Genomic DNA, 25,927 nt, shown 5'->3' with positions numbered 1-25,927 from the left:
GACATAATTAAAAATTAAATTAGAAACCCAGATTTCTCATTATTATTTCTTTTCTCAAATTCACAGAATGCTCATTTTGCTATATGCGCAGTTTCTTTTAAATGATAATACAAGGTCTCTTATTACAAACTCAACAATTGCTAAAACATAAACCCCATAGATTTCTCGTTAGTAATTCTTTCCTCAAATTCACATAATGTTCATGTTATTACATGCCCAATAACTTTTAATTGCTCATGAGAAAGATCTTACTACTAATTTTTAGGATTACTGAAATCACATCTGCCATTAAAATTTACTAGAAAACTCAGGAAAGTTCTTACAGTATACCATTTCAGCTAAGTAGGTAGGTTATTTTAAAAATTCAAATCTTCTGGCATATATTCTGACATATAAACAGTAACTATGCTAAATAAAATTACAATGTACATTGTGTTTTCAATACAGATGTTCAGAGTGAACCACGGGCAAAATATTCACATTTCTTAATAAAATGGCAGAGTAGCCCATGAAAGAAACAATTACTGAAATGTTCTAACCTGGAAAAGAAATGTACAGCTTTCCACAAAATGCTGGCTTTTTTTTTTTCTTTTTACTTTACTTTTTTTTTTTTTTGTCTTTATTTTTTGAGACAGAGACTTATTCTGTCACCCAGGCTGGAGTGCTGTGGTGTGATCTCAGCTCATTGCAACCTCTCCCTCCCGGGTTCAAGCGATTCTCTTGCCTCAGGCACCTGAGTAGATGGGATTACAGGTATACATCACCATGCTCGGCTAATTTTTGTATTTTTATTAGAGATGGGGTTTTGCCATTGTCAGCCATGCTGGTCTTGAACTCCTGGCCTCAAGTGATCCACCTGCCTCAAACTCCCAAAGTACTGAGATTACAGGCGTGGGTTACCATGCTCGATCACAAAATTTGTTAAATATATATAATCTATGTGGGAGCAAAGGCAAATATAGAAAGGAAAACCAAATGACCTGAAGGAGAAACACAGTGTGGGCTAGGACAACTCCTTCGAGGTCAAACAAATCTAAAATACACCACGGCAATGCCTCTGCAGTTGCTTCCTCAAGGGTACAAAGTGCTTTTCACCTTCTCAGTGAGTTCACAGATACCCTGTGTGGTCCAGATGCCAGAAGATTTAGACAAACCCCATGTCATACTTAGTCCAAGATGTTTGGGAGACTGACTGAAGTGCAGCCTTTCCTTCTATCCCCTGTTACAGTACAGCTTGATCTGGTCGGAGATCCCAGTCTCAGATTTTGTTTTATCTAATCCCACAATACTTCTAGGTGCCCTCATGACAGTTGCAAAACCTCTAAACCTGCCTTAAATTACATAAAGTAAACAATCTCTTAATGTCTCTCCTTGCTATGCCATGGTTTGCTGCCACTAGGTTAGAGTAATTCTGTCTATCATTACTCAGACCTCTGACTTAAAATGGCTCTCTCCTGATGGTAAAACCTGAACCATCCTGTGCCTTCCCAACATCCTCCCTTCTACAGGCCGCCAGAGCTTGGTGGTAGAGAAAAATCCTTGAGAAAATCCATGACCCTTTCTTTCCCCTCATTTCTAATACAGAGGGTAAAAATGAAACAGCATTTTTCTACTTATCTAAAAACTAGCAAACTCACTTTTTGTTTTCACTTCAAGCTGTAAAAGAAATCATGACTTGCATATTTATAGCATCCTGACCAATTGTCCAGGAGTCATAAATTACATTTAATTTTTACTATATTCAAAGATCCCCACCCACAACAGAAAGACCAACAGAAAATATGTTTGGGGACTACTTTACTTCTACACTGACTGGATAGTCACAATGCAATATATTATCTTCATTAATCTTTTTTGTTATGATAAATTTTTGTTATGATTTTTTGTTATAATAATTTTTAAATAGAGGATAAGGTGGACTTGTCACAAGAAAATGAAACAGTCTGTTTTTTAAGCTATTACTTTTCTACTTGGTTTGGAATTACAATATAGACATTTTGTCAAATGTCCTCAGACTCTCCAGTTTGACAAATGTTATTTCACTACCTGTCTTAATGTTTACCTTTTCTGTTGTTCTAAAACATGTCGTTCATATAATACAAAAATAAAACTCTAATAGAAAAACGTGTCACATGAAATAACAAATCCTCCAATTCTAAACTAGTTTAAACACATAAAGCTTCATGACAACTTGTCAGCTACATTATCATTGATAGTTTTGCTAAAAACCTTATAGGTTTTTATGGTAAATTTGAAGATAGGTTTTTATGGTAAATTTTATGGTAAATTTGAAGATACTTCGACTTCCTTTCTCTACCCTCTTCTACCTCTCACCCACACAAAAAACTGAGGCAATTAAGCAAAGTTATAATTCTAGTTATCAAGTTGTTATAAACAGAAATGGCATTTCACTCTGAAAATTTGATGGAATAAGCACATATTCCTAATAAACATCACAAACAAAAAATAATTTTCACAATCAGATAACAATGATAAATGAAACTAAGAAAAACATATACTGAGCTTAGAAGTGTCCACATGAAAGTAACAGTTTCTAGATTGACACCACACGTTCCCTTTTTGGTGATATTTTGGTTTGTCTAACTCCTTAATCTCAAAGCATGAGACAGATGATTTGACTTTCATTTTACTTTGTGTTATGCAGGTCTGAATAAAGAAGGAATTCATTTCTGAGGAGTTCTTTCTAATTGCTCTCCCTTTATCTGCTTGTAACAGTTTTAAAATGAGCCCATCACAATGGCTACCTTGTAATGAATAAGCTGTTTTCCATTGACATTATCTGGATTTTTTTGACCTAGGCAAAGTAATTTGTCTGCATTTTGGCACAACAGAGGTTGCCTCTTCCCTTCCTATTGATTGGTAGTAATTCACTCTTATTCAATCCACATTCAAACTTATACCAAAGCATGAATCCTCTTATCCTTCATTAGCTCTTCAGCTTACATTATGATTAACTTCGTGGAAAGATCAACTTACCTGGCACAAACTCTCTCCTGAATCTGCCATTCTGAATAGGCATTCCTTTGCCTTTGCTGTTGGGTAGTACTTAATTTTGGTTGTGGCTTTAACGATTCCATCACAGTAGACATTGACATGGACTGAACCAGCAGGAAACTCTTATGAAAAACAAACAAGGGTTAGGGGCAGAGTATATAATGCATATTCATGCTATTACACCTTTTAGAGAATATAAAAGAAGCCTTTAAAAATTCATAACACTTTTACTCATCTCTAGCACTTAAAATTGTTTTTAAAATTCTTGGCAGTTGGAAACCACAAAATGAAATGTCAATTTTAGACTTAATTGCTTAAAAATAAAATATAAAAACATATGTTAAAATAACAATAAAAGTAAAGCATTAAATTATTTGTCCCTACTTACTTACTAGTATAACTTTTCTTTGTAATAATCTATAATCTTTACATAATTCTTTAGAATTTGGAAAAGTATAGCCATTTATCAAAAGTTAGGTATTTATTATTTATCTTATGAAAACAATTTAATTACAGGCAAGTGTCTCAAAATTGTAATTTGAAAGAGTACAGCTGATTTAAATGATACAATTTGTATTCAATTGACTGCAATGAAAAACCCTGGGAAAGGCAAGGTTTAATCCCCTGATAATGAAGTACTGTTTACATCATACATTCATCCAAAGCCTTTTTGAGAACAAATTGTTCAAAATGAATGATACACTACATCGTGAATTGTGCTGTAATATATGAGCAGAATTAAAGTTATATAAGAATTTAGGACTTTCCATGAAAGAATATCAATAAACAATCATTTCAATAAAAGAGTTATTATGATTTAGTGTAAGAAAACTAAACAAAATGTAATTCTTAAAATTCATCTGTGGAACAAATTTTAAGTGCTTTTAATCTGTCATTGAGATATTTCCCAAATTCTCCCAGAAAACTGTCACTCAAATATCTAGGGTTAGGAATAAGTCATTAAATATAAGAGCTTTGAATATTTAAAAGTTTTTAAGGTTTAAGTATTAATTTCACTTTATCTCATGAAGCTGTTAAAAGACTTCTTATAATATTGCTGAGGGAAATTTAAATGCAACAAAAGCAATCTTAAGCTTAACTAGGTCAAGGAGCTGAAATTTCTTCCTCTCATATTTCTTGAGTAGACACCTCGCCTGTATTATAAAGATGTATGTAGAAAAATAGGAGCTCTCTCTTCCCAAAGAAGTATCCATCCAGTAGAGAATGTAAGAGAAATTACAACAAATAAAAAAGAAAATTTTAAAGCACATCTCATCAGCTACAGCAGTATGCATATGGTAATGGGGGTTCTGGAGTTATTGGAGTCAAATGAAATCAATTTCAGTAGATTTTATAAAGATAAATTTAAATTTAAATGTTATGATAAGTCATAAAAATTATTTTGAAATAAGATATTAATTTTGTTTATCACAAAAGAGATTAGGAGTTTTACCACAGGCAGTTAACCTTTTGAAAGAAAATCGGTAATGAATCATGAGAGGTATATGGTGAGATTTGCTTGGTAGTTTTTTGATACAGAGTAGATAAATATTCTTTTTTTTTTAATCTAACATGAAACTGAACTGATTTATTTCTTATATATTGAATCCTTAGTTAACTCAAAATTTTGCTGGTGGATCTACTGATAATGATGTCGATTTTAGAGTAATCCTCCAATGAGACGCCTTTTAAAGGATTGTGTTTTCTGTATACATTCTCATATTTGTTAAATGGCAGTTATTAAATCAATACCTAATTACGGCTCTCAACTGTATGTCAGAGAGAATGCCTTATAGATTCATCCGGTTGGGAGGCCTCCTCAGTAATATATTATTGAACTGACCTTTACATGAGCAGTACCCTGTTCTGCTTGAACATTATTGTACTTTAATTTTGGTTCACTATGATGACTGTATTTTACAGCTTCTCAGTAAAAATAAAATCCAATTAATGTAAGGACTCAAATAGAAGAGAGTAAAATTAAATGTTGTTGTTTACCATCTAGACGAAAGTAGTCAAGCAACACCTAACCCTGTAAGTACACACAAATATAGGTCAAGATCTCCAAACCAAGCAAGGATATCAAAAATCTTATATAATAGTGGACTTGTCTATTGCTCTTTTCAATTCTAGCAGCTTTTGCTTTACATATTTTGACACTCTGTTGTTAAGTGCATACATGTTTAGGAGTTTTCTGTTTTCTTGGAGAATATATCTTTATCATTATATAACGCTTCTGTTCATTCATGATAACTTTTCTTTTTCTAAAATCTTCTTTCTCTGAAATCAGTACAACTTTCCAGCTCTACTCTGATTAGTGTTAGCATGGTATTAGGTTGGTGTATCTGTGTTATGATCTCTGTCATTAATATTCGAATATTTCTTGTGCTTCATTTTCTCATTCTTCTTGTATTTCAATTTCATTACATTACTTTCAATGCCATTTGCAAAACCGCAATTACTTTTGCACCAACCTCCAACCTACCTTGCTCCAACCCTTTCACTTTTCATTTTTGATTTACCCGTGTCTTAATATTTAAATTGAGTTTTTTATAGACAACATATTACTGGGTCTTGCTTGTTATCCATTCTGGCAATCTCTGTCTTTTAATTGGCGTTCTTAGACTATTCACTAGACTTAAGTAGTGATTACTTGGCTTCAGTAACGTGGTTGGGTTGTATCTATCATACTTGTAATTTTTATTATTCCCTACATTTTTATTTGTTTCCCCTCTCTACCCCAACCTTTTCTGCTCTCTCTCAAAATTATTTGAGAATTTTATAGGACTCCATTTTCTCTCTTCTTAGCCTACCATTTATAGCTTTTATTTATTTATTTATTTATTTATTTATTTTAATTATTTTATTTTATTTTTTATTATACTTTAAGTTTTAGGGTACATGTGCATGGCACATTTATAGCTTTTAAAAAAAATTTTAGTAATTGTCCTAGAGTCTGAAATCTACATTTTTAACAAACCTAAGTCCCTCCTGTCCCTTATGACATTGCTGTCATTACTTCACTTATCCATATGCTGTAATCACCCAACACATTGATAGTGTTTACTTCAGACACACATTTACCTTTCAAATCAATTAAAAATAAGAAAAATGAAAGATTTTGTTTTTACCTTCATTCATTTATTCTCTGATGCTCTTTCTTTATGTAGATCTAAGTTTCTGACCTACATTATTTCCCTTCTTTCCCAAAGAACTTCTTTTAAAATTTCTTGCAGGGCAGGTCTGCTGGTAATGAACTCCTTCATTTTTCTGTTTGAAAAAGTCCTTATTTCTCCTTCATTCTATATTCAGGATAATTTCACTGAATATAGAATTTTAGATTGGTGGGTTCCTCTTTTTCACAATACTTAAAATATTTTACTCCACTATTTTCTTGCTTGTGTGGTTTCTGAAGAGAAATTCAATATAATTCTTATACTCATTTCTCCACAGGTAAGGTATTCATTTTCTCTGGCTTCTGACAAGATTTTCTCTCTTGTTTTCAGTTTTCTACAGTTCGAATGTAATATCAATAGGTGTCAATATTTTATATTTATCTTTCTTCGTGTTACTTGAGCTTCCTATATCTGTATTTTGATGTCTGTCATTAATATGTGAATATTTATCGTGCTTCATTTTGTCATTCTTCTTGTATTCCAATTACATGTATGTTTGACCTTTTGAAATTGTCCCACATTTCTTAGATGTTTTGTCCTTTCTTTAAAAAACAAACAGACAAAAAAACTTTTTCTCTTTACCATTTAAGTTTGGGAAGTTTTCATTGACCTGTCTTCAAATTCAATGATTCTTTTCTGACCTTTGTCAACTCTACTAGTAAACCTATTAAAGTTACTTTTTAATTTTTGATACGGTGGTTTTGATTTCTAGAATTTCTTGTTGATTCTTTCTCAAAGTTTATCTCTTTTTATACAATCAATATATTCTTTCATACATTTTCCATAAGATCCCTTCATATCTTAATCATATTTAAAATCCCTCACTGAAAATTTCATTATATGTGTCATATCTAATTCTAGGCTGATGCATGCTTTGTCTCTTTAAATTGTGTTTTATCTTGTCTTTAGGAATGCCTTGCAATGTTTGGTTTATGACTAGATGTAAGGTAAATAGTCCTGTAGTGAAAGAATTTATAGGAATCTGTTTAGGAGTTGGACTGTATTTAATGCTTGTTGTAGCTATCAGTGCTAGCGGCTTTAAATTCCTCTAGCATTCTTGTTTCTGTCTCTCTTTTTGATTATGTATTTTTCTAAGTACTTTACCAAGAGATAGTCTGAATCTTGCTGGGTTTTTTTGGTTGGTTGTTTGCTTTTTTAAACAGTAATCCACTGTCATTATGCTGGAATCCTGTTGTGGTAACCATAAGGTGGTAGGGAAGGAAAGCATTCTACATTCTTATGATTAAGTCTTAGTCTTTCAGTGACTCTTCGTTGTGACTTTACAAGTGTTTTTGCTGTAGCATACCTTCCCCTAATCCCCTTTAAGTGAGACAGGAAGGCCAGAGGGAGCCACAGTGAGATGATGTCCTTTCCCAGCTGGAATGAGGCTCTGGTGAAGTGTTTTCTTCTGGAGAGTAGGCCTGTGCTATGGAGAACATGCTGGGAGTATTTCACCATGATTATTCTTCCTCAGACCCCACCAGAGGTTCCATAGGCTCTTTCTCAGATCTTCATTGTAAAAATCTGGTGGGATTCATGGAGGTAAATCCTACAAAAGTGTGGGGACGTCCTAAAACTATTACCCCCAGGAGTTTCTCACTCTCAAACTAATCCATACTCAGCTTTCAGACATTCATCAAAATTAACACTTAAGTGCTCCTACTAGTTTGTGGCTCCAGTGGCTTCTGCTCTAGGTAAGCAGATTTCAAATGACACTCTCTTAGTTCATCGTTTTCTCCAGCTTTTGGAATAGTGGATTGCCCTTGTCAGAGCTCAGAAGACAATACCCCAAAGTATGACGTGTTGATGTGCTGCATACTTTGAACTAAAGAAGACTTAAGGGCCTCAGAAGTAGGGTCTTTCTGACCTTCCATCCTCCTGTCTCCCACCCTTCTTCCTGCCCCGATCAAGTCATAGAAGCCAGAATTCCTCTTCCCCAAGGCAGGTCATAGAAACTAGAGCTCCTCTTTCCCAAAGAAAACCACAAAACCAAAAAAGGTCTCCCTTCTCTCTTCTCCCTTAAAGATCCTCATTTCAGAGAAAGCCTGCTCCATACCTGGGAGGAAAGAATATCACATAGAGAAGCCAACAAAAATCTGAACAGACAGGCCTTACTTGGTCCTCCTCCCCTCAAGCCTGTTACCACTAGTTCATATTCTTTTGTTCAATCACCGTTCTACATGGCTGTTTATTCTTCGTTGAACCTAAGCATAAAATGGACGTTTTTTTTTTTTTTTTTTTTTTTTTTTTTTTTTTTTTTTTTTTTTTTTTTTTTTTTTTTTTTTTTTTTTTTTTTTTTTTTTTTTTTTTTTTTTTTTTTTTTTTTTTTTTTTTTTAAGTAAATCAGTTTCCCCTGGGTCCTTGGGTCTTCATTTCTGAAGGCTCCCATAAATCTTTGATTAAATAAATTTGTTATGCTTTTCTCTTGTTAATCTGTTTTTTATTATAGGAGTGACAGCTGTGACCCTTATGATGGTGAGGAAAGTTATCACACCTGCAACTAACACCTTGCAACTTTAGTTCTCTAATGGGTTCAAGAAACGTGGTCGGTTTTGTAGTTGTTCAGCTTTTTCTTGTAAAAATGGGCTCTTTACTGTTGGGGCTAAAACCATTCATCTAAATATTACTTGTAAAACCTTTGTTTTCCTTATATATCTGTGCATATGTACTGGGTCATGATGTAAAGGAGTAGTTCTTACTAGTTATTCTTAGTAGGGTTCAAAACATTTCAAAATACAGTGACATGAAGCAGAGAAAATAAGGCTCTGGGCCCATTTTTGCTGAGGCATTTTCCATCCAACCAAACAGGTTCAGGTAACCATCTTGAGTATTGCTACAAAGCAGCCAACATTTTGGGAGAAAATTTCTCATCAATTTAAAGAATACAACAGTTAAAACGAATATTTAAATAAGTTTAATTATGATAGTTGGTAAATAGTGGTTTATTTATTTATTACAGATTTGTTGTTTAATCACAGAGACAATATTATGTCTTGGTATACCTTGGAAAGCATGGCATATTCATTTTCTGCTTTTCTTATAATTAATTTGAACTTTGACATGTTTTATTCTTTATACTGCTCTCACCCAGTAGGTATACTGAGCAAAAATTCTTAAGTAATGTGAATAATTATATTTGACATCTTGATCTGCAATTCGGGAAATATTATTTAAGTGCTTCTTAATTTGCAATATTGATGTTTCTATAGTGACTTTAGTCTAACTAAATTTAAATTCTGAAACTAATTAGTTAGAAAATTTTATTCATTAAACCACTTAAGAATGTGACATAATGAAGTAGGGGGCATTGAGACAAGAAAGAGAGAAAAGGAAAGAGACAGAGTTTTTCTCATTTCACTTCTACACATGCTTATGCATGACAGAAAGCAGTGTCTGAAATGTTTATAAACGTTTAGTAGGGAGTTTTTCCTTCTTATAATCCAACTTCAGTCTAAGCTGTGCAAGGAAATTCATACACATGCCTTCCACACAAACAGAAGTCTGTAAATCCTTTGTAAATAGACTGCATAATCACTATATTTTAAAAGGAAAAAATGTTCAAAATGTGTTTAACATGATCTTTAATTTAAAATATTTTTGCCACATTTCCAAATTTATAACAAGATTGAGCGTTGTTTTATTTCAAAATATTTTATAAAGTTCACATTTATGAGGTTTAATAAGATGATTTTATTCTCTAATCATGAAAAGACATCATAAATGTAAAAACCAAGCAGTTTTACATTTATATTAAAATATCCAGAAATTAGTATTAGATTAATATTAGATTTTGATTTTAATAGAATTATTGTTGAAAGTATGGTTACTCCATCTGGAATTTTAAATCTGATACAATTTATCATGCTATAAGCAAAGCTGGATAATCAAATGATTAGCTTTGTAAGTGAGATGAGGAAAAGATGAGAAGATTATATGTACAAATTGCACCATACTGATAAAATAATGGGAAAAAATGCTTTTCAGAGCAACAAAAATATACCAGAGACTTGGGGGAAAAAAAGAAAGAAAAGGAAAAAAATAGAGTTTATTAATAAAACTCAAAATAAATTGCTAATCCAAATGTCACAACAAAGCAAACAATTTTAGTTATATGTTTAGTAGTTGCCATATATTAAAATGCTCTCTACTGACATATTTAAAAATGTATGATGTTACTGGATGTCATTTCATTACACAGTATACAAACTAATTTCTCATAATTTACATGTTCTTACTTTTGCAAATCCAGATTAATAATAACAACCTTGGGTATGTGAAAACTAAACACAGGAAACACCTGCAGAACAATATTAGTTTTTGTAAGGAAGTGAAACCATTTATCATAAATTTATTGGAAGGAACTCAGGATGATGTTTTATACTTATTAAATCATAAACATTCTTACCTAAAGCTTTCATGCACCAGACTTTCTTATTCCAAAGGGCTGGCTGTGTTCTAATGTGCTTATTACTTGATGTAAATTCAACCTCTACAGTGTCACCAATTACTTCATCTCTCAAAATTATGAATATTTCACCAGGATTCTGTAAGATGAAAATGTAACCCATTTAAGCATTTGAAAAAGTTTACATTAACCAAAGAACCCATTACATTTCTTTATAATTAAGGTAATACACTATTATTGAATAAGTCTTCTATGGTGTTTGTATTTTCAACTGTATCCAGAAATAAAATACATAAATGTGATTCTCACTACATTTTAAATAGTATCAAATTTCTTTTTATTGTATGCTCTTTTTTTCCCTCTAATGCCATATTTTGCAGCTTAAAGAAACGGTGTGAATATAGCCTCTTCCTTTTCTTCTTGCCTCTTCCTGAATATGGCTCTCCGTACCAGGGTATAAGCATCATTTCACAGACCAGCAGAATACTATAATTCAGCTGTTAACCAAATCATTTTTCCAAATCCCTTTTTTAGTTCTTTATATAACCTGGTTCCTTTATCTATAAATGATAGAATTGAAAAAGTTTAAGATCTCTTACAATTTAAATATAATGACTTTTCTTTTAAGAAGTCCAATAGTTTTATATTTTACGTAGTAGAAGTTTGTTGGCCACTCTTTATTTATGATAAGTGTCTGCCATGGTTTTTGAGTTGACTAAAGGTTATAAATCTAAAGTTTCTAGATTTAATTAAGATGGAGAGGCCAAATCTATAAGGTGAAAAAGGTTATTGAATAACTCTTTGTGAAAAAATATTGAGAAAAAATACTAGGAATGAAAGATTGGGGTTAATACAGAGAAAAGAAAGGCATAAACATTTATTATCTATTTTATACTAGAAATTATACTCAGCACTTTTTATATAAATATATTTCCTCTAATCCTAACTGAAACAGATAAACACAAAGACATACAGAAAGACAAACACACACATATGCACACCAAAATAAATGGATAAGGCTATTTCTTTTTCTCTTTTAGGAAAAGGACAACTAATATACAGAATTACATTGTGAAGACTAATCAGAAATATTTAATTTCCAAATCCACACTAATCCTTATATCATGCTGTCGAACCCCATGAAAAAACTAAAATAAAACATTCTTTTTATGATTATCTTAGATATCACCTTTCAAAAGCTTTCTTCAAGTAATAATAAGTTTCAATTCCATACTTAAAAAAAAAACGGCCAGGCGCGGTGGCTCACGCTTGTAATCCCAGCACTTTGGGAGGCCGAGGCGGGTGGATCACGAGGTCAGGAGATCGAGACCACGGTGAAACCCCGTCTCTACTAAAAATACAAAAAAATTAGCCGGGCGTGGTGGCGGGCGCCTGTAGTCCCAGCTACTCGGAGAGGCTGAGGCAGGAGAATGGCGTGAACCTGGGAGGCGGAGCTTGCAGTGAGCCGAGATCGCGCCACTGCACTCCAGCCAGGGTGAAAGAGCAAGACTCCGTCTCAAAAAAAAAAAAAAAAAAAAAAAAAAAAAAACAGGGATCCCATTTTATGCTCTTATAAAATCATGTTTATCAAAAAGTTACTAATTTCAAGATTCTCTTAAATGCCCCTAAGTATAAATTACTCACCAATAAAACTTACATCTTTATGCTTTATCCCAAAGAGTTCCTAATTATGTTGATGTTATAGAATCATTTCAGCTCACACAAAAATCTACTTCAGGCATTTTCCACCAGAGCCTAACACTCCTAAATATTTTTCCACAGGGTATTTTGAACTAAATTTCTCCTCAGAATTTACAATGCTCATCGGGAAAGGATCCTATTTCAAATGAACTCTCACTATTCCACTTGTTGCTCTTGCCCCACACATGCAACATGTCAGAAAAGCGGGAGTGTAAGCCCTCCTGTTCCTCACATCTGCACCCTCCTCCTCACAGGGCTTCGCTTCTAGTACAGTTCTTTTGTTTTCCTTTTGTTTCTCGTATCTGCCCCCTTACCTCAAATCTTTAAGAGCCAAATAATGTCTTTCCATTTCACTTGGGCTCAGTTAGTCAAGATCCTCTGCTTTAAAGTTCAAATATCTTTTCTGTATGTGCATCATTCCTTGTTTAACTTTGACTTATGGCTTTCCATATTTGGCCAGTACACATGCACTCTCCCAGTGTTTTATCCACCCAACCGACTCCCAACTCATGGCTGCTTCTGACACATGAGATTCCCCACTCAGGGCCAGGCATAGTGGCTCATGCCTGTAATCCCAGCACTTTTGGCGGTTGAGGCAGGTGGATCACCTGAGGTCAGGAGTTCAAGACCAGCTTGGCCAACATGGTGAAACCCCGTCTCTACTAAAGACACGAAAATTACCCGGGCATGGTGGTGCATGCCTGTAATCCCAGCTCCTCAGGAAGCTGAGGCAAGAAAATTGCTTGAGCCCGGGAGGCAGAAGTTGCAGTGAGCGGAGATCACATCACTGCACTCCAGCCTGGGTGACACAGCAAGTCTCTGTGTCGAAAAAAATTTTAAAAAAATAATAAAAAAAGAAAGGCAGGACTCCACCTTTCAACCATTTCCAGAGAACTGTTCTAAACAAAAGACAAACACGCTGACCACCCCAAATGAGGCACTCACATCTTCATTTGTACCCATGGTCAGCTTCATGTGCCCATGACCTTACCGTCACACAGGGCCCCACACATAAAATGCCCTGTATTTGGTTTACTATTCTGCTGTAATTACCTTGACATTATAATAATTTGAACATGGTACTTTGTATTTTCATTTTTCACTATAAACTAGGCAGCCGGGCCTGCTTGAACATAATGTTGACATGATATTTAATTCCTTTTCTCCTTCTATATCCCTATATTTATCCTCTCCAACAATGTCCAACTCAGGTCTCACCAGCTCCACAAAATCCTTCTGCAACTTCAGCTCACAAGGAGTTTTAGAACTTTCAAAGGAACACTAGAGCACTGCATATCCATAACCATCATTTGACTGTTTCTAAGAGTCATGCTCTCTACTCCTGATTAGTTTTTCATGTCCGTGTCTTGCTTTTCTAGCTAGATGTTAAACGTCCTAAAGGTGTTTTTATTTTCTTATATTATTGTAGCACCTTTCAAAAATTATTCACATAAAAACATTCTGTATATATATATTTAAATTAAGATGAATTCTGTAAAAATATGACATTTTTAAATTGAGCATGCTCAGCTCTGTTCCATACCTCTCTCAGCACTCAAAGCTTCCTCTACTCACGGGAGTAAGCACTGGCTCTTAATTACATGAGTTAATTTAATTCAATGGAGAAAATATTAGGATCCTCAAATGGTCATAAATTAGTTTTACCACTTATGAAGCTATTGTTTTGCTCCTAATCTTTCTGACTCCTCTGTGAATCCCTTATTTAGGTCAGAGCATTCAGGGAAACAAAGGGTTATGACAATCATCACTTCCAAACTTTAAAGCTTGGCTACATTGGTCATAAGCCTTGAGACCTAACAAAAAAGGTGAAATTTGGTCTGCAATGTTGCATTTATATCCGAATCTCTGAGGCATTATTTTGTGTGTATTAAAACTCCCCTAGTAGTCCCTGTATGTAGCTTAGTTTTTGATAACCACCTACTTAAAAGAAAGAGACATCTTTTGGTCACTGCAAAACTTCACCTCTGAGAAGGCATCACTTCACAATACAGACATTTCAGGCATTAATGCACACAATCATCTTTTGCTGCTTTTACTGTATTTTCCAATTAAATCACAGGATTGGGCTTTAAGTTAAGGTTGGTTACCAAGGACTAGTTTGTGATTTGGTATCAGAAGTAAGTGGGTAGTGCTGTTAGCTTTTGTACACTGTTTTAAATTGTATTCAGAGTCAAGGGATGAACTGGTAAAAAGGTAATCTATGAGATTCTTATGGCCTTTAAGAGTCACATTCTTTCATGTCATCTCAATTTATCTCTATATTTGTTTATTACATAATCCATGGTCTGTCCAAGGGCTTGAAGACTCATATTAGGGTTTTAGCCTTAGAAGTGTGTCAATGAACAGGTCATATAAAATAAAGACTTTTATTAGGGAATATGGTATGTGGTAGGATTCTGAGTTTAAAAACATTCAATAAAATTAATATAGATCCAAATGCTGATAAAGCCACTTGAAAGGTCTTTTGTGGTTGCACGATGACTTTCAGAATTAACTTTTCTCAAGAAATCAATAAGTGACTCAACTGGTTTTTCAAATGTCTCTATCTTAACATCAGGATAGCAGCAGTGGGAAAATAAAATAAAAATAAAAGAATTAGGGTTGATTATACTAAAGGAAGTAAGAGATTTGGGGAGAAGGAAAGTTGAGATTACAGTGGGCAGATTCTACCAAAAGGAAGAGAAAATGATATATTTAAAGATCTGGGTTTAAAGAAAAAAAGAGATAAAGAAAATAAGCTCACTCCTAATTGTTCTTTAGGATGGAGCTACTGCTGAGAAAATATAGAAGTCATTTCTGAATCTGTGACTAGGGATCACAAAAATAAGATTTAACCTTGACACTGTTGATATTTTTGGACCAAATGTGTCACTGTTGTGGGAGCTGTTGTGTGCATTACAGGAAGTTTAGCAGCTTTCAGAGTTCTACCCACTAAATGCTAGCAGCAACCCCCTAGTTATGACAATCAAAAATGTCTGCAAGCTTTGCCAAATATCCCCTGGGTAGAGAGGGTCAAAATCACCTGCAGTGGAGAGCCACTTCTTTGAGGGTGTTTGCCGGAGTAATGGACTGCACAGGTAAGAGAAGTTACTAAAAAATGGATCAGGTCAAGTTCTGGTTTTGTTGTAATTCCAATGGGAGAGTACCTCACAGTTGGATTTTTCATCAGGGAGATAAAATTGGAAGAGATTCGTTTGAACAGTGGATGCATTTGGGAGACCTAGAACTCACATCTTTCATGGTCAATTGACCCACACAAAAAAATCAAGAGGAATATGCTAGAGAAACAAATGTCTTGGCCCATAAACAAAGAAAAGTCCAAAATAATACTAAAATAGGAAAAGTGTGCCAGTCTTATAGAAAGTAAAAGAAGAGGTCAAATTAAGAAACAGATTGGAACTGCTAAAATTCACCTAGGTATTTCTCAAAGACACAGATAGTTAACTTACATAAATAGGACAATGGAGGGATATCTTCACTAGTGCATGGGGAAAAAAAGCTAAAGAAATAAAGCAAAATATTTTTCTGCTGTTTGAGAAGTGGCACAAAATTTTCAAGGTCTAGGAAATCCAAATCTGTGGAAAAGAGCAGTGCTAGGAAGAGTGACAAGGCAGAGGAATCAATATTCTCAAGCTCCAAGGGTCACAGGCAGTAGCAACAGCACCCACTGCCTTAATTAACGATAGACTAAAGTTAATGCTGCAGAGCAGATGAGGGCACAAAGAAGAGAATTTCTCTAGGACGCAGGTCCATAGACCTCAGCAATTCCACAGCAAGAGGCAGCAGCAGGAAAAATTTAAACTACCTCCCTTTTCATCAGAGAGAATGAAAATTACGCAACTATAAAGAACTCATAGTCAACCCAGTGTTAGCATGCTGGAAACACAAAACTAAAAAGAGAAATTAACAGGGTTTGAAGATACTGGGTGTGAATCAGGCACATCTTAAGGAAGACCTGGTGACTGACTGAGGTAGTATGGTAAAATGTCTAGACTTTTTAGGATGATAGGGAAGCCTCAACTATCATTTCCTTAAGGCAGTAATCTTAAGTGGTCTCTCTTCATGGACTACTTGGAAAACTTCTCAGAAATGAATTTGAGTTCAAAGGTTGTGCTTTCAGACAGCTGACATAGGCTGAAAGTTGTCGTGGCAAGTCTGAAACATGATTTTCACTCAGTGGGTAAAAGTGGTCTTTTCTATGGTGGTTGGCAATAGTCTTATGGATTCAGACTATACTAAAATCTAGGTTCTGAAAACAAAAAATCTTGTCTGGGATAACTATTTTTGGTCCAATAATTAGCTTACTTGGATTAGAATGTGGCGCTGGCACTAAAATAACTTTGTATAACCTTTTAAATGTTTAGGATTCTTTAAAAAGTGGGGTACCTAAAAGAAATTTTATATTGAAATAATTTAAATCTAAGAGTCTGAAAGGATTATATAAATGTCAATAAAAAACAGTCCATGATTCTACTATTGAAAAAACCCTACATAATACATATTTGCTAAGATAGCAGTGAGGTTTGATTTTGGGACTGATTTCTTTGAAAATTTAGTAGGAGAAGGGTCTTATAGTGCTCGAATTTTACTGTTGCAGATATTTTTAAAAGCAGCTATTTAGACTCACTGTATAACTCCTGTTGAGCTACTTTTAGTTTCAGAGGGTTTTCTTTTTTCTGCTTTGATTTCATCTACTTGAGAGTAGTTGCCATTTTTCTTTTATTACACTTATTTTCTGTCTTTTCCATTGTTTCTGACTCAGTAGAAACAATGGAAAAGACGAGTTCTGACTGTTTAGCCTGATCTCCTTCCTTTAAGTTCTGAGTCCTTGTAATTTTTCTTTGCCTGATCATCTGTGTCAGTTTCCTCACACCTGTATAGTTCAGTTTCCTGGGGTCTCTAAGGTAGTGTCAAAGCATTTTTTTTTGTTCCTCTGGAACTGATAGCAAATAGTTTAAAACAGCAATTCTTCTGCTCAGGCATGGGGTAAGGGTCTAGAGAGTGAGGGTGAGGAAACTAAACTTTACCCTTCTACACAGGATATTCCACCTCCATCAGGACCACTGGTACCAGTAGGATCAGGAGACCCACCCAAAGGTCAGTGAGCCCCTGTCACTGGCTTCTATCAGAAAGACTCCTTCAGGCAACTCCCATAAGGCTCTCCTGTATCTCTGGCTCTTTATACTCAAGGATGCCACAAACTGAGGCCCAGCATCTTTTTCGTGTCCTAAGATTATATAGTTAGAGATTTGGAAAGGCTTATTTTAGTGGTTCATTCCAAGCAAGATTTAGGAGGAAGACATGCTAGGAACATATATTCCCACAGTCACTTGCCCAGAAATCATCCCCCCACATTATACTCTTATTTCCTGAAGGACCATCTCTTCTAACTTTTATGGTATTTCCACTTAATGCCAGCCTTTAATACATGTTTCATCATTGAAAAATTGGTGTGGTCCTAAAAATAAAGTATTTTAAAATTCTATCCAAGGGTACATTTCCCTTTAGGAAAATAGATCCTTAACCTATTTAATGTGAATCTAAATTTCTTTTGACTAGCTTGAGAGCTATTGCAATTGTACATCTATTTGCCAAATGTGAAGTAACAGTTGATAAAATTAAGCTTCCATATAAAATTCACTATTTAATTTTTCAACAATTATGTAACAAATGCCTATTAATTCAATTATCATCCAGTGTGTATCAAATGACTACTAATTGCCTAGGTTCAGAGGATAGCCATGAACAAAGTAGACAAAAATGACAGCTATGTTGGAGCTTGCATTCTTGTGAAATACAGTATCTATTAAAAAAATAACAGGTGGGCTGAATGCGGTGGCTCATGCCTGTAATCTCAACATTTTGGGAGGCTGAGGCAGGAGGATCTCTTGAGGCCAGGAGTTAAAGACCAGCCTGGGCAACATAATGAGACCCTGTCTCTACAAACAACAACAACCACAACACAATGAGGTCACTTAAATAACAAGGTATCTTTACTGACCTCACATGGAATTTCAGCGGGAAGCACCACTGCCAGTGGTATGGTGTTTCTTGAAGCTTCTGATAGTTCTTCAATTTCCTTTCTCTCACTTATTTCCCCAGAATGTTTTACTCGTACGTCTGTTGGAATGTTGACCTCAAAGTAGTCTTCAGAATCTAGAGAAAATTTTATGAATGTAGATTATAATATAACTAAAGCCATGATATTTCCTCCATTGTTATAAAGACTAATTGCTAAACAACCAATTTAATATATGGGAAACTGAACTGAGTTTAAGATAGCTGAAATAATTGAACCAATGTTAATAATTAAAATAATGCTTCACAATTTAACTACTTTTATAATCTTTATGACTAAACTAAATCAACTATGTAATACTATGTTCATTGACTAGTTAAGCGTTTTCCAAAAAATAGAATCCAGTCACCATTTATATTTTCTCTTAATATTAAAACAGTAGATCTGTAAAACATAAAACCATTTGTTTTCCAGGACGGTTATTAAGGACATTTATTTTAAGTTGGAACAATTTAAATCAGAATAGTTATTTGCCCCTTACGTATTTCTAATTTAAAAAAAAACAGAAAGCACAATTATGGGACAATCACTAAATAAATTAAACTAGTATTTATTTCTAGGAAATGCTAGTTTAATAGTCAAATACTAGTACTCATTAAAATGTTAATGCATTCTATGGAAATAAGTGTCTATATCAAATAAATTGGGTTTCCTTATAGCAGTATTACTAAGAACACTGATGCTAATGAAAATTTTGAATCTCAAAGAAGTAGCATAGCATCTGATTCAAAAAATTTTAACAGTAATTTAGCATTTAGCCTTAATCATTAAAACATTGTTCTCTATTCGAAAACAAAATGTGTTAAGAGAAATAGATTATGTTTTATTATTATTCAGTGTCTCAAAGCCCAAAATGTTTCACTAGGGCACAGAACCAATGTGGCTAAAATTAAAACTCTTGAAGTGAGAAGGTCACATCTATAAGCTCATGCCCACCCAAAAGCAGCCCTGAAACCCCCCAAGAAGGGAACTGGAAAAAAGAAAAGCAGCCCCTGACAGTTAGAAACTAGCCTGGCACCATGAGAACGCCTTGGTTTTCCAGAAGCTAGCCTGCCACTCAGAGGTGGAATCTGGTTTTCTACTGAGCACCAACAACATCAAAATTAGACAAGGCCACTCTGTCACCATGATGAACCAAGAGAGTGACAAGACCACGTTGTAATCATGTCAGAATCTAGACAAAATAATGAACATTGCCCAAACCACAAAAATGACCAAATCCTGGCGAGTATGAATGACTGCTTCTTTAGCAATTCCAGCTGTAGCCTCATCTCATTTCTCCTGCCCTCTACATGGTGTGATCCACTCCTCCTAGTTTGTCTGGGAATTTCCTGGTTTGGGTTCTGAAAATGTCTTGCCCCAGGAAACCCCTCAGTCTCAAGCAGACCAGAAAAGTTGGTCCCTTACTTCCAAGTAGAGTCATTAATATTCCATTAAGATGTCACACCATAAAACTACACCTGCTTCTTGATAGCAGGCAAACCATATCCAAGCCCTGCTTCCTTGAACCCTCCTCAAATCACTTAACACAAGTCTAAATCTTCCAAGTCCTTTCTAATGCCCTTTTCCTGAGATACCCCATGGTTCTCCCTGATGTGCCTTCTCTTTATTGCAACAAGAAAAAAAATCCAAATACTTCAAGTGCAGGTACGTTCCTGGTGGTCTTTGGCTAAGCAGCATTGACAGGGTAAAAAGAAAGAGTCAAAGGCAGTAGATTTGGAAGTAGTTAGAATATTGGTCTCACTGTATCCAAAAAAAAGAGAAGTCACCAGTTCCATATAGGTAATTCTATCAGAAAAGCAGAGTAACAAAAGAGAGCCTCCCTTGAGAGGGAGAAGCTGTCTCCACGCTGTTTCTGAGAAGAAAAGTTTTCTTGTTTTCTTCTGTCTTATGAAAGTTGCAGAACTAAGGCACAAAAGCACCTAGGATTTCCAGCTTCCTCTCAGTACTAGTCTTGTTTGAAATGAAAAACAGTCCTTATTTCACTAACAATTTTAACACTTTCATAAGCAATCTTTCTCTCTCTCTCTCTCTCTCTCTCTGTCTTCCTCCTGTCTTATACACACACACATAGACATACACAAATCAAAATAGTGAAAGGTTGTATAAAACTGGCTCAATACTTTTGTGAGTTTGTAGAAAAACTAAGAAATGGATTTTATTTAATACACCTTAAAAGAAGGAGAAGTCATTCCACCATGGCAGTATCCAGGATTTTCTGCTAATTCTTCTGTGATATTAGGTAAAAAATGTTATTTTATTTACCCTGGGGACATAATCACAAATGTACAAAAAGATTTATCTCTATGAATATTCACAAAAGTAGTGTTTGTAATGGAGAAAATTGGAAGCAATCTAAGAAATAAGGAATAAGATAAAAATATGTTATGTGATAAAAGTTGTAATTGATAAAACTAATAATTCTATCAAGGAGTATTTAACAAGCAGCAACAAGTTTATGATATAACTGAAAAAATTCAAGTTACAAAATTGTCAATTTAGTAGGCTCCCATTCTAGTAAAATAAAAACTGTACATATACAGAGCTATGTGGTAGGAATTAAAGACATAGGCTTGAATAAATTAGAATAGACTAGCCATATATATATATATATATCCCAAAAATATTGAGTGGTTCTTTCTGGCTTGTGGGTCATGTGTAATTTACTAAATAGATATAAATATATAATATTAATAACATCTAATAATACAGTATATGTAATATATATTCTGATTTTTCTACACTGAAAATGTATTTATTTTACAGGTTTAAATTATGTATGTATATTTAATTCAAGTAGAGGAATGAAATGATGAAGATTGCAGACTGAGAACATGTATCTATTTTCCTACTCTACAACATATAAATGCAATAATAGAAAAGATTGCTTTTAAGATAATGAATGTATTAAAGCACTAGAAATTGATAAATGGTGCAATTACATAAGAACAAATTTTGAGGAGTTTCTCAAAGATAAAAGTTAATCTGGAACTAAATGAACAGAGACATCACAACAGAGAAAACGGAGCCCAAAACCAGTTTGGAAAAGACAACTTCAAATAGAAAATTCATTTTCCAAAACTAATTACTTTCCAAAACTGAGGAAACCACAAACTCAAAATTCGAAGAGCAGAAGAAGGTCCTGGGACAAAGATAATGTTAGTAAGTTAAAACCTAATTTGGAACAGAAATAACTGGGACTTTCCCAGCTGCTACTTCTACTGAGCAAAAGGAAGTTTTGCTTTTGCCCTAAGAATAAAACTAGCCTATTTTAAAACAAAATTAGCTAGTACTGGGACTGGATAAGGGAACAGAATGGAACCTGATGTACTTACCACCCTTCCCAAAGAGAACAAAGAAAGAAAAACTGATAAGAGAAGGGCTAACTCCAGCATTTTTTTTCCAAGAGTTAAATTTGTAGGCTTGGCTCTCTACTTTGTAGGTGTTTTGACCAGGAGATTCATAGGAGCAACAACTACTAACTGACAGTGATTCTCAACTAAAAATATAAACCACCACCCAAGATTATCCTTCCCCTCTCCTTCTACTCTGTCGCCCACCCAAATTCACTCATTCTTCCTTTGAGGCACCTTTTCTTACCAACACCTTAGTCGAACTTGACACCTCTATATCTCTAGTGCATACAATTGTGCCTGGCACTTGGTAGAGGCTTAATAAATACTTGTTGCCTGGTTTAATAATCAAATAAATCCATGCTTAGTTAGGTTTTTTTAAATTACTTATATCTCAAGGACAGCATTTTATTCTATCTACTACATGCCTTGCTCTGAAAAAGGCTTAAGGACATATTATGGCTGTTTTGATGTTCTATCCAGATCATTCAAACTTTCTCCACATCAGCAATGAAGTTGTTTTGCTTTCTTATCATCTGTGTGTTCACTGGAGCAGCATTTTTAATTTTCTTCAAGAACTTTTCCTTTGCATTCACAACTTGGCTAATTGTTTGGAGAAAGAATCCTAGCTTTCTACCTATATTGGCTTTCAACATGCCTTTCTCACTAAGCTTAATCATTTCTAGCTTTTGATTTTAAGTGAGAGATGTGTGACTCTTTCTTTCACTTGAACACTTGGAGGCCATTGTAGGCTTATTCACTGGCCAATTTTCAATAGTGTTTTGTCTCAGGGAATAGGAAGGCCCAAGCAGAGGGAGAGGGATGGGAGAATACCCAGTCAGTGGAGCAGTCAGAATACACAAAACGTCTATTGCTTAAATTCACTGTCTTGTATGGGTGCAGTCCACGGCACCCAAAACAATCACAATGGTAACACCAAAGATCATTTATCACAGATCACCACAACAGACATAATAATAATGAAAAAAGTTTGAAATAGTGCAAGAATCACCAAAATGTGACACAGAAACATGAGGCAAGTTCATACTGTTGGAAAAATGGTGCCAATAGACTTGCTCAACAAAAGGTTGCCACATACCTTCAATTTGTAAAAAATGCAGTGTCTGTGTAGCACAAAAAAGCAAGGCAGAGGCCGGGCGCAATGGCTCATGCCTGTAATACCAGCACTTTGGGAGGCCGAGGAAGGCAGATCACTTGAGGTCAGGAGTTCCAGACCAGCCTGGCCAACATGGTGAAACCCCATCTCTACCAAAAAATACAAAAAAGAAAATTAGTTGGGTGTCATGGCACATGCCTGTAATCCCAGCTACTCGGGAGGCTGAGACAGGAGAATTGCTTGGGCCCAGGAAGCAGAGGTTGTGGTGAGCCTAGATCACACCACTGCACTCTAGCCTGGGCGACAGAGCAAGACTCCTTCTCAAAAAAACAAACCAAACAAACAAACAAACAAAAAGACACCCAAACACAAACGCAAAGCGGAACAAATCAAGGTATGCTCATATTAAGTGCAATAATAAAAATATTTTATACTCTAATGAGTTTTTACAGTTTATCAAGACTTTTACCGACATTGTATTTCATTCTGAACACACACTTAAAAATATAATCCCTGTCCAGTGATGGATTACTGAATTTCTGTCAAACATTTAAAACTATTTGTAGACAGTTCTTAAATTCTGTGAGTCAGAAACTGTTCCTCCCCAATAAAATGTGAAGCCAAATAGAATCTTTCTTTCCTCTTCTAACACTTTTCTAAAATGTGCAGAGAATATAGTATTTTGTACTAAACAGACATAGAAAACTAAAAAGCAGATAGAATTAACCTAGGAATAAAGTAACAGAGCCATAAGTAGTAAATTCAATAGAAAAATCCCAAATTTTCCAAAGTAAATAAATGACAAAGTTTTCCTGGCCCTTGGGTAGAAAATGAAATTTCACTGTTGTTTAGATAACAATTTGAGTTAATTTTCCTTTTTATAAGCTTTAAATAGTTTAGAAGGTAATTAGATAGACATAATCATATATATATACACACACACACACATATTTTATTGTGTATATATACACACATAAATTTTTTATATATAGTATGTGTTAATACATACAAATTATCTATATCTCCATGTTCTAAGAACGAGCATGTGTATACATATATATGCTTATATATTTGTGTGTGTGTATATGTGTGTGTTTGTGTGTGTATCTCCATGTCCTAACTAAAAACACCACCACCACTGTATGTTCATTGTTAAGCTAAAGACATGTATTAGGCATTCAGGTTGGCCTCCTCAGAAGTGGGTCTTAAACTTAAAATGGTGAAGAGAAGGGAGAGAACATTCTAGCCATTGGACCTATATTCTCATAACTCCTTTCTCCAGTCTCCATGAGATCGAGGAAGTGACTAGCACTCAATAACTATTGGTAAAATAAATGCATTATTGTATTTCAACTGGACATACTTCAAGGAGATGAGGTTGGAAGAAGCGAATTAAGAGTAAAAAAGTACCAAACCTCTCTTTGAGAAAGGCCTACCCGCAATTGCCATGAGACTCAGGGAAGTAATGACAACTTTAATGTTTCCATTTCTGGTATGGCCCTCAGTACACTACAGGTTTTTACATGTAACTGTGGAACCTAGTGTGATAGGCTTAAGTAAAGTACAAGGGGCTAAGTGCAGGGAAGTAAGAGCAAGGCACGCATGTCCAGCCCCAGTTGCCTCCGTGGCTCAGCAGATAATGGGATAAGCCTATGAAGCAGCTAGAACTTGGGGAGTGATTGCATGGCTGAAAGGGAGAGGTGGGAAGATGCTAGAAGGGCATGAACAAGATCCTGGAAAGAGACACTAGGAAGAGAATGAAGGGACATCGATCCCTAATGCCTAAAAATTAGAGACCATTGCCATTGCAAAGAGTATGAAAAAGAGGCTGTACATTAAAATTACCTGTGTTTAAGTAACAATAGAATTGTTTTGTTCTGTTTTGTTTTTCCTATCACGATTGAATAGCTAAATTAAATAATAAAGCATGAAGCAATTAATAAAAGAATATTACTCTTCACATTAAACTGCATGCCCTTGACACTGAATTGTATTTCTCTTTTATCTCAAGTGCATGACTGTATTATCTTAGCAAATGGATCTAGTGCCTAATCTTTCCTTTCCCAATGTAGCAAGGTAAACCTTAAGTTACTGTGTAGAAACTGGAGTGTTTTTAGTGATGACTTCTAGCTAGCAAGTGAAATGGAAGCCATAATTAATTTATTGCCTAAAAGAAAAAAATTAAAATACGGGTTTGATCTAAAATGAATACCGGAGATCATGGCGGACAGGAGGCAGGACTAGAGTGCAACTCCAGACAGTGCAGCAAGCCGGGGCTCGCATTGTGAATTTTAACTCCAGATTAACTGCAAGAACAAACCAGCAATCCCGAGAGGACCCACAGGCCCTCTGAAGGAAGCGGACTGCTCCTACAGGACCCAGGAGACCCCCCCAAAATTGTGAGTGCCCCAACTGCAGAAGTGGGAAAGGGAGTCCCTCTTCTCCCGAACACACACCCCCACTGGAGAAGCTGAAGATCTATTTGCGGGAAAAGTGTCTAACTTTCCCTGGCTGAGTCAATTTGGAGAGCAGAGCAAAACACAGAGGTAGAGGAGGCAGCAGAAAGGCCCTGGGAGCTCACTGGGTCCCCAGGCAGCCATTCCTCGCTAGTGCCAAAGGGATCCATCAGGAAGATGGCCAGAGGGGCAGGGGGTAAAACTCCACAGGGAGAAGGAATTCTTTAGCTGAACTTTATAACAATTTGAACAGGACAAAAAGCCTCCTGGCCAGAATTCAGGGGAGGGAGAGAATCCGGCAAAATCGTGGAACCAATCCAAATGCCCATCAATCAATGAGTGGATAAAGAAACTGTGTGAGATATATTTGTGTATGTATATATGAGATATATAATATATATAATATATACATATATAATATATATTTTAATATATATATGATGGAATACTGCACAGCCATGAAAAGGAATGAATTAACAGCATTTGCAGTGAATATCTTAAAAAAGATATTCACATATTCATTTAAGTTTAGTCCTATACTTATAATTTGTGCCTTGCTTTTTCCTCTAACATATTATGATTCTCTCAACTTTTAAACAGTTTA

General features: G+C 35.0%; 1 protein-coding gene across 2 annotated transcripts in view; it reads right to left on the bottom strand.

Annotated features, from left to right (window-relative positions):
• BANK1 (B cell scaffold protein with ankyrin repeats 1) overlaps nucleotides 1-25,927 on the bottom strand; it is a 286,645-nt gene that overhangs the window by 206,885 nt on the left and 53,833 nt on the right. For both annotated transcript variants that reach the window (XM_003257482.2, XM_030819171.1), the window contains exons 3-5: nucleotides 18,320-18,474; nucleotides 10,597-10,735; nucleotides 2,998-3,137 (exon numbers count right to left, since the gene is read on the bottom strand). In XM_003257482.2, the coding sequence (XP_003257530.2) occupies nucleotides 2,998-3,137; nucleotides 10,597-10,735; nucleotides 18,320-18,474 (434 nt within the window). The remainder of the gene's footprint in view (nucleotides 1-2,997; nucleotides 3,138-10,596; nucleotides 10,736-18,319; nucleotides 18,475-25,927) is intronic.

The sequence above is a fragment of the Nomascus leucogenys genome, chromosome 9, assembly GCF_006542625.1.
Source record: "Nomascus leucogenys isolate Asia chromosome 9, Asia_NLE_v1, whole genome shotgun sequence".
NCBI lineage: Eukaryota > Metazoa > Chordata > Mammalia > Primates > Hylobatidae > Nomascus > Nomascus leucogenys.
This window is presented reverse-complemented; position numbering and strand designations above follow the sequence as displayed.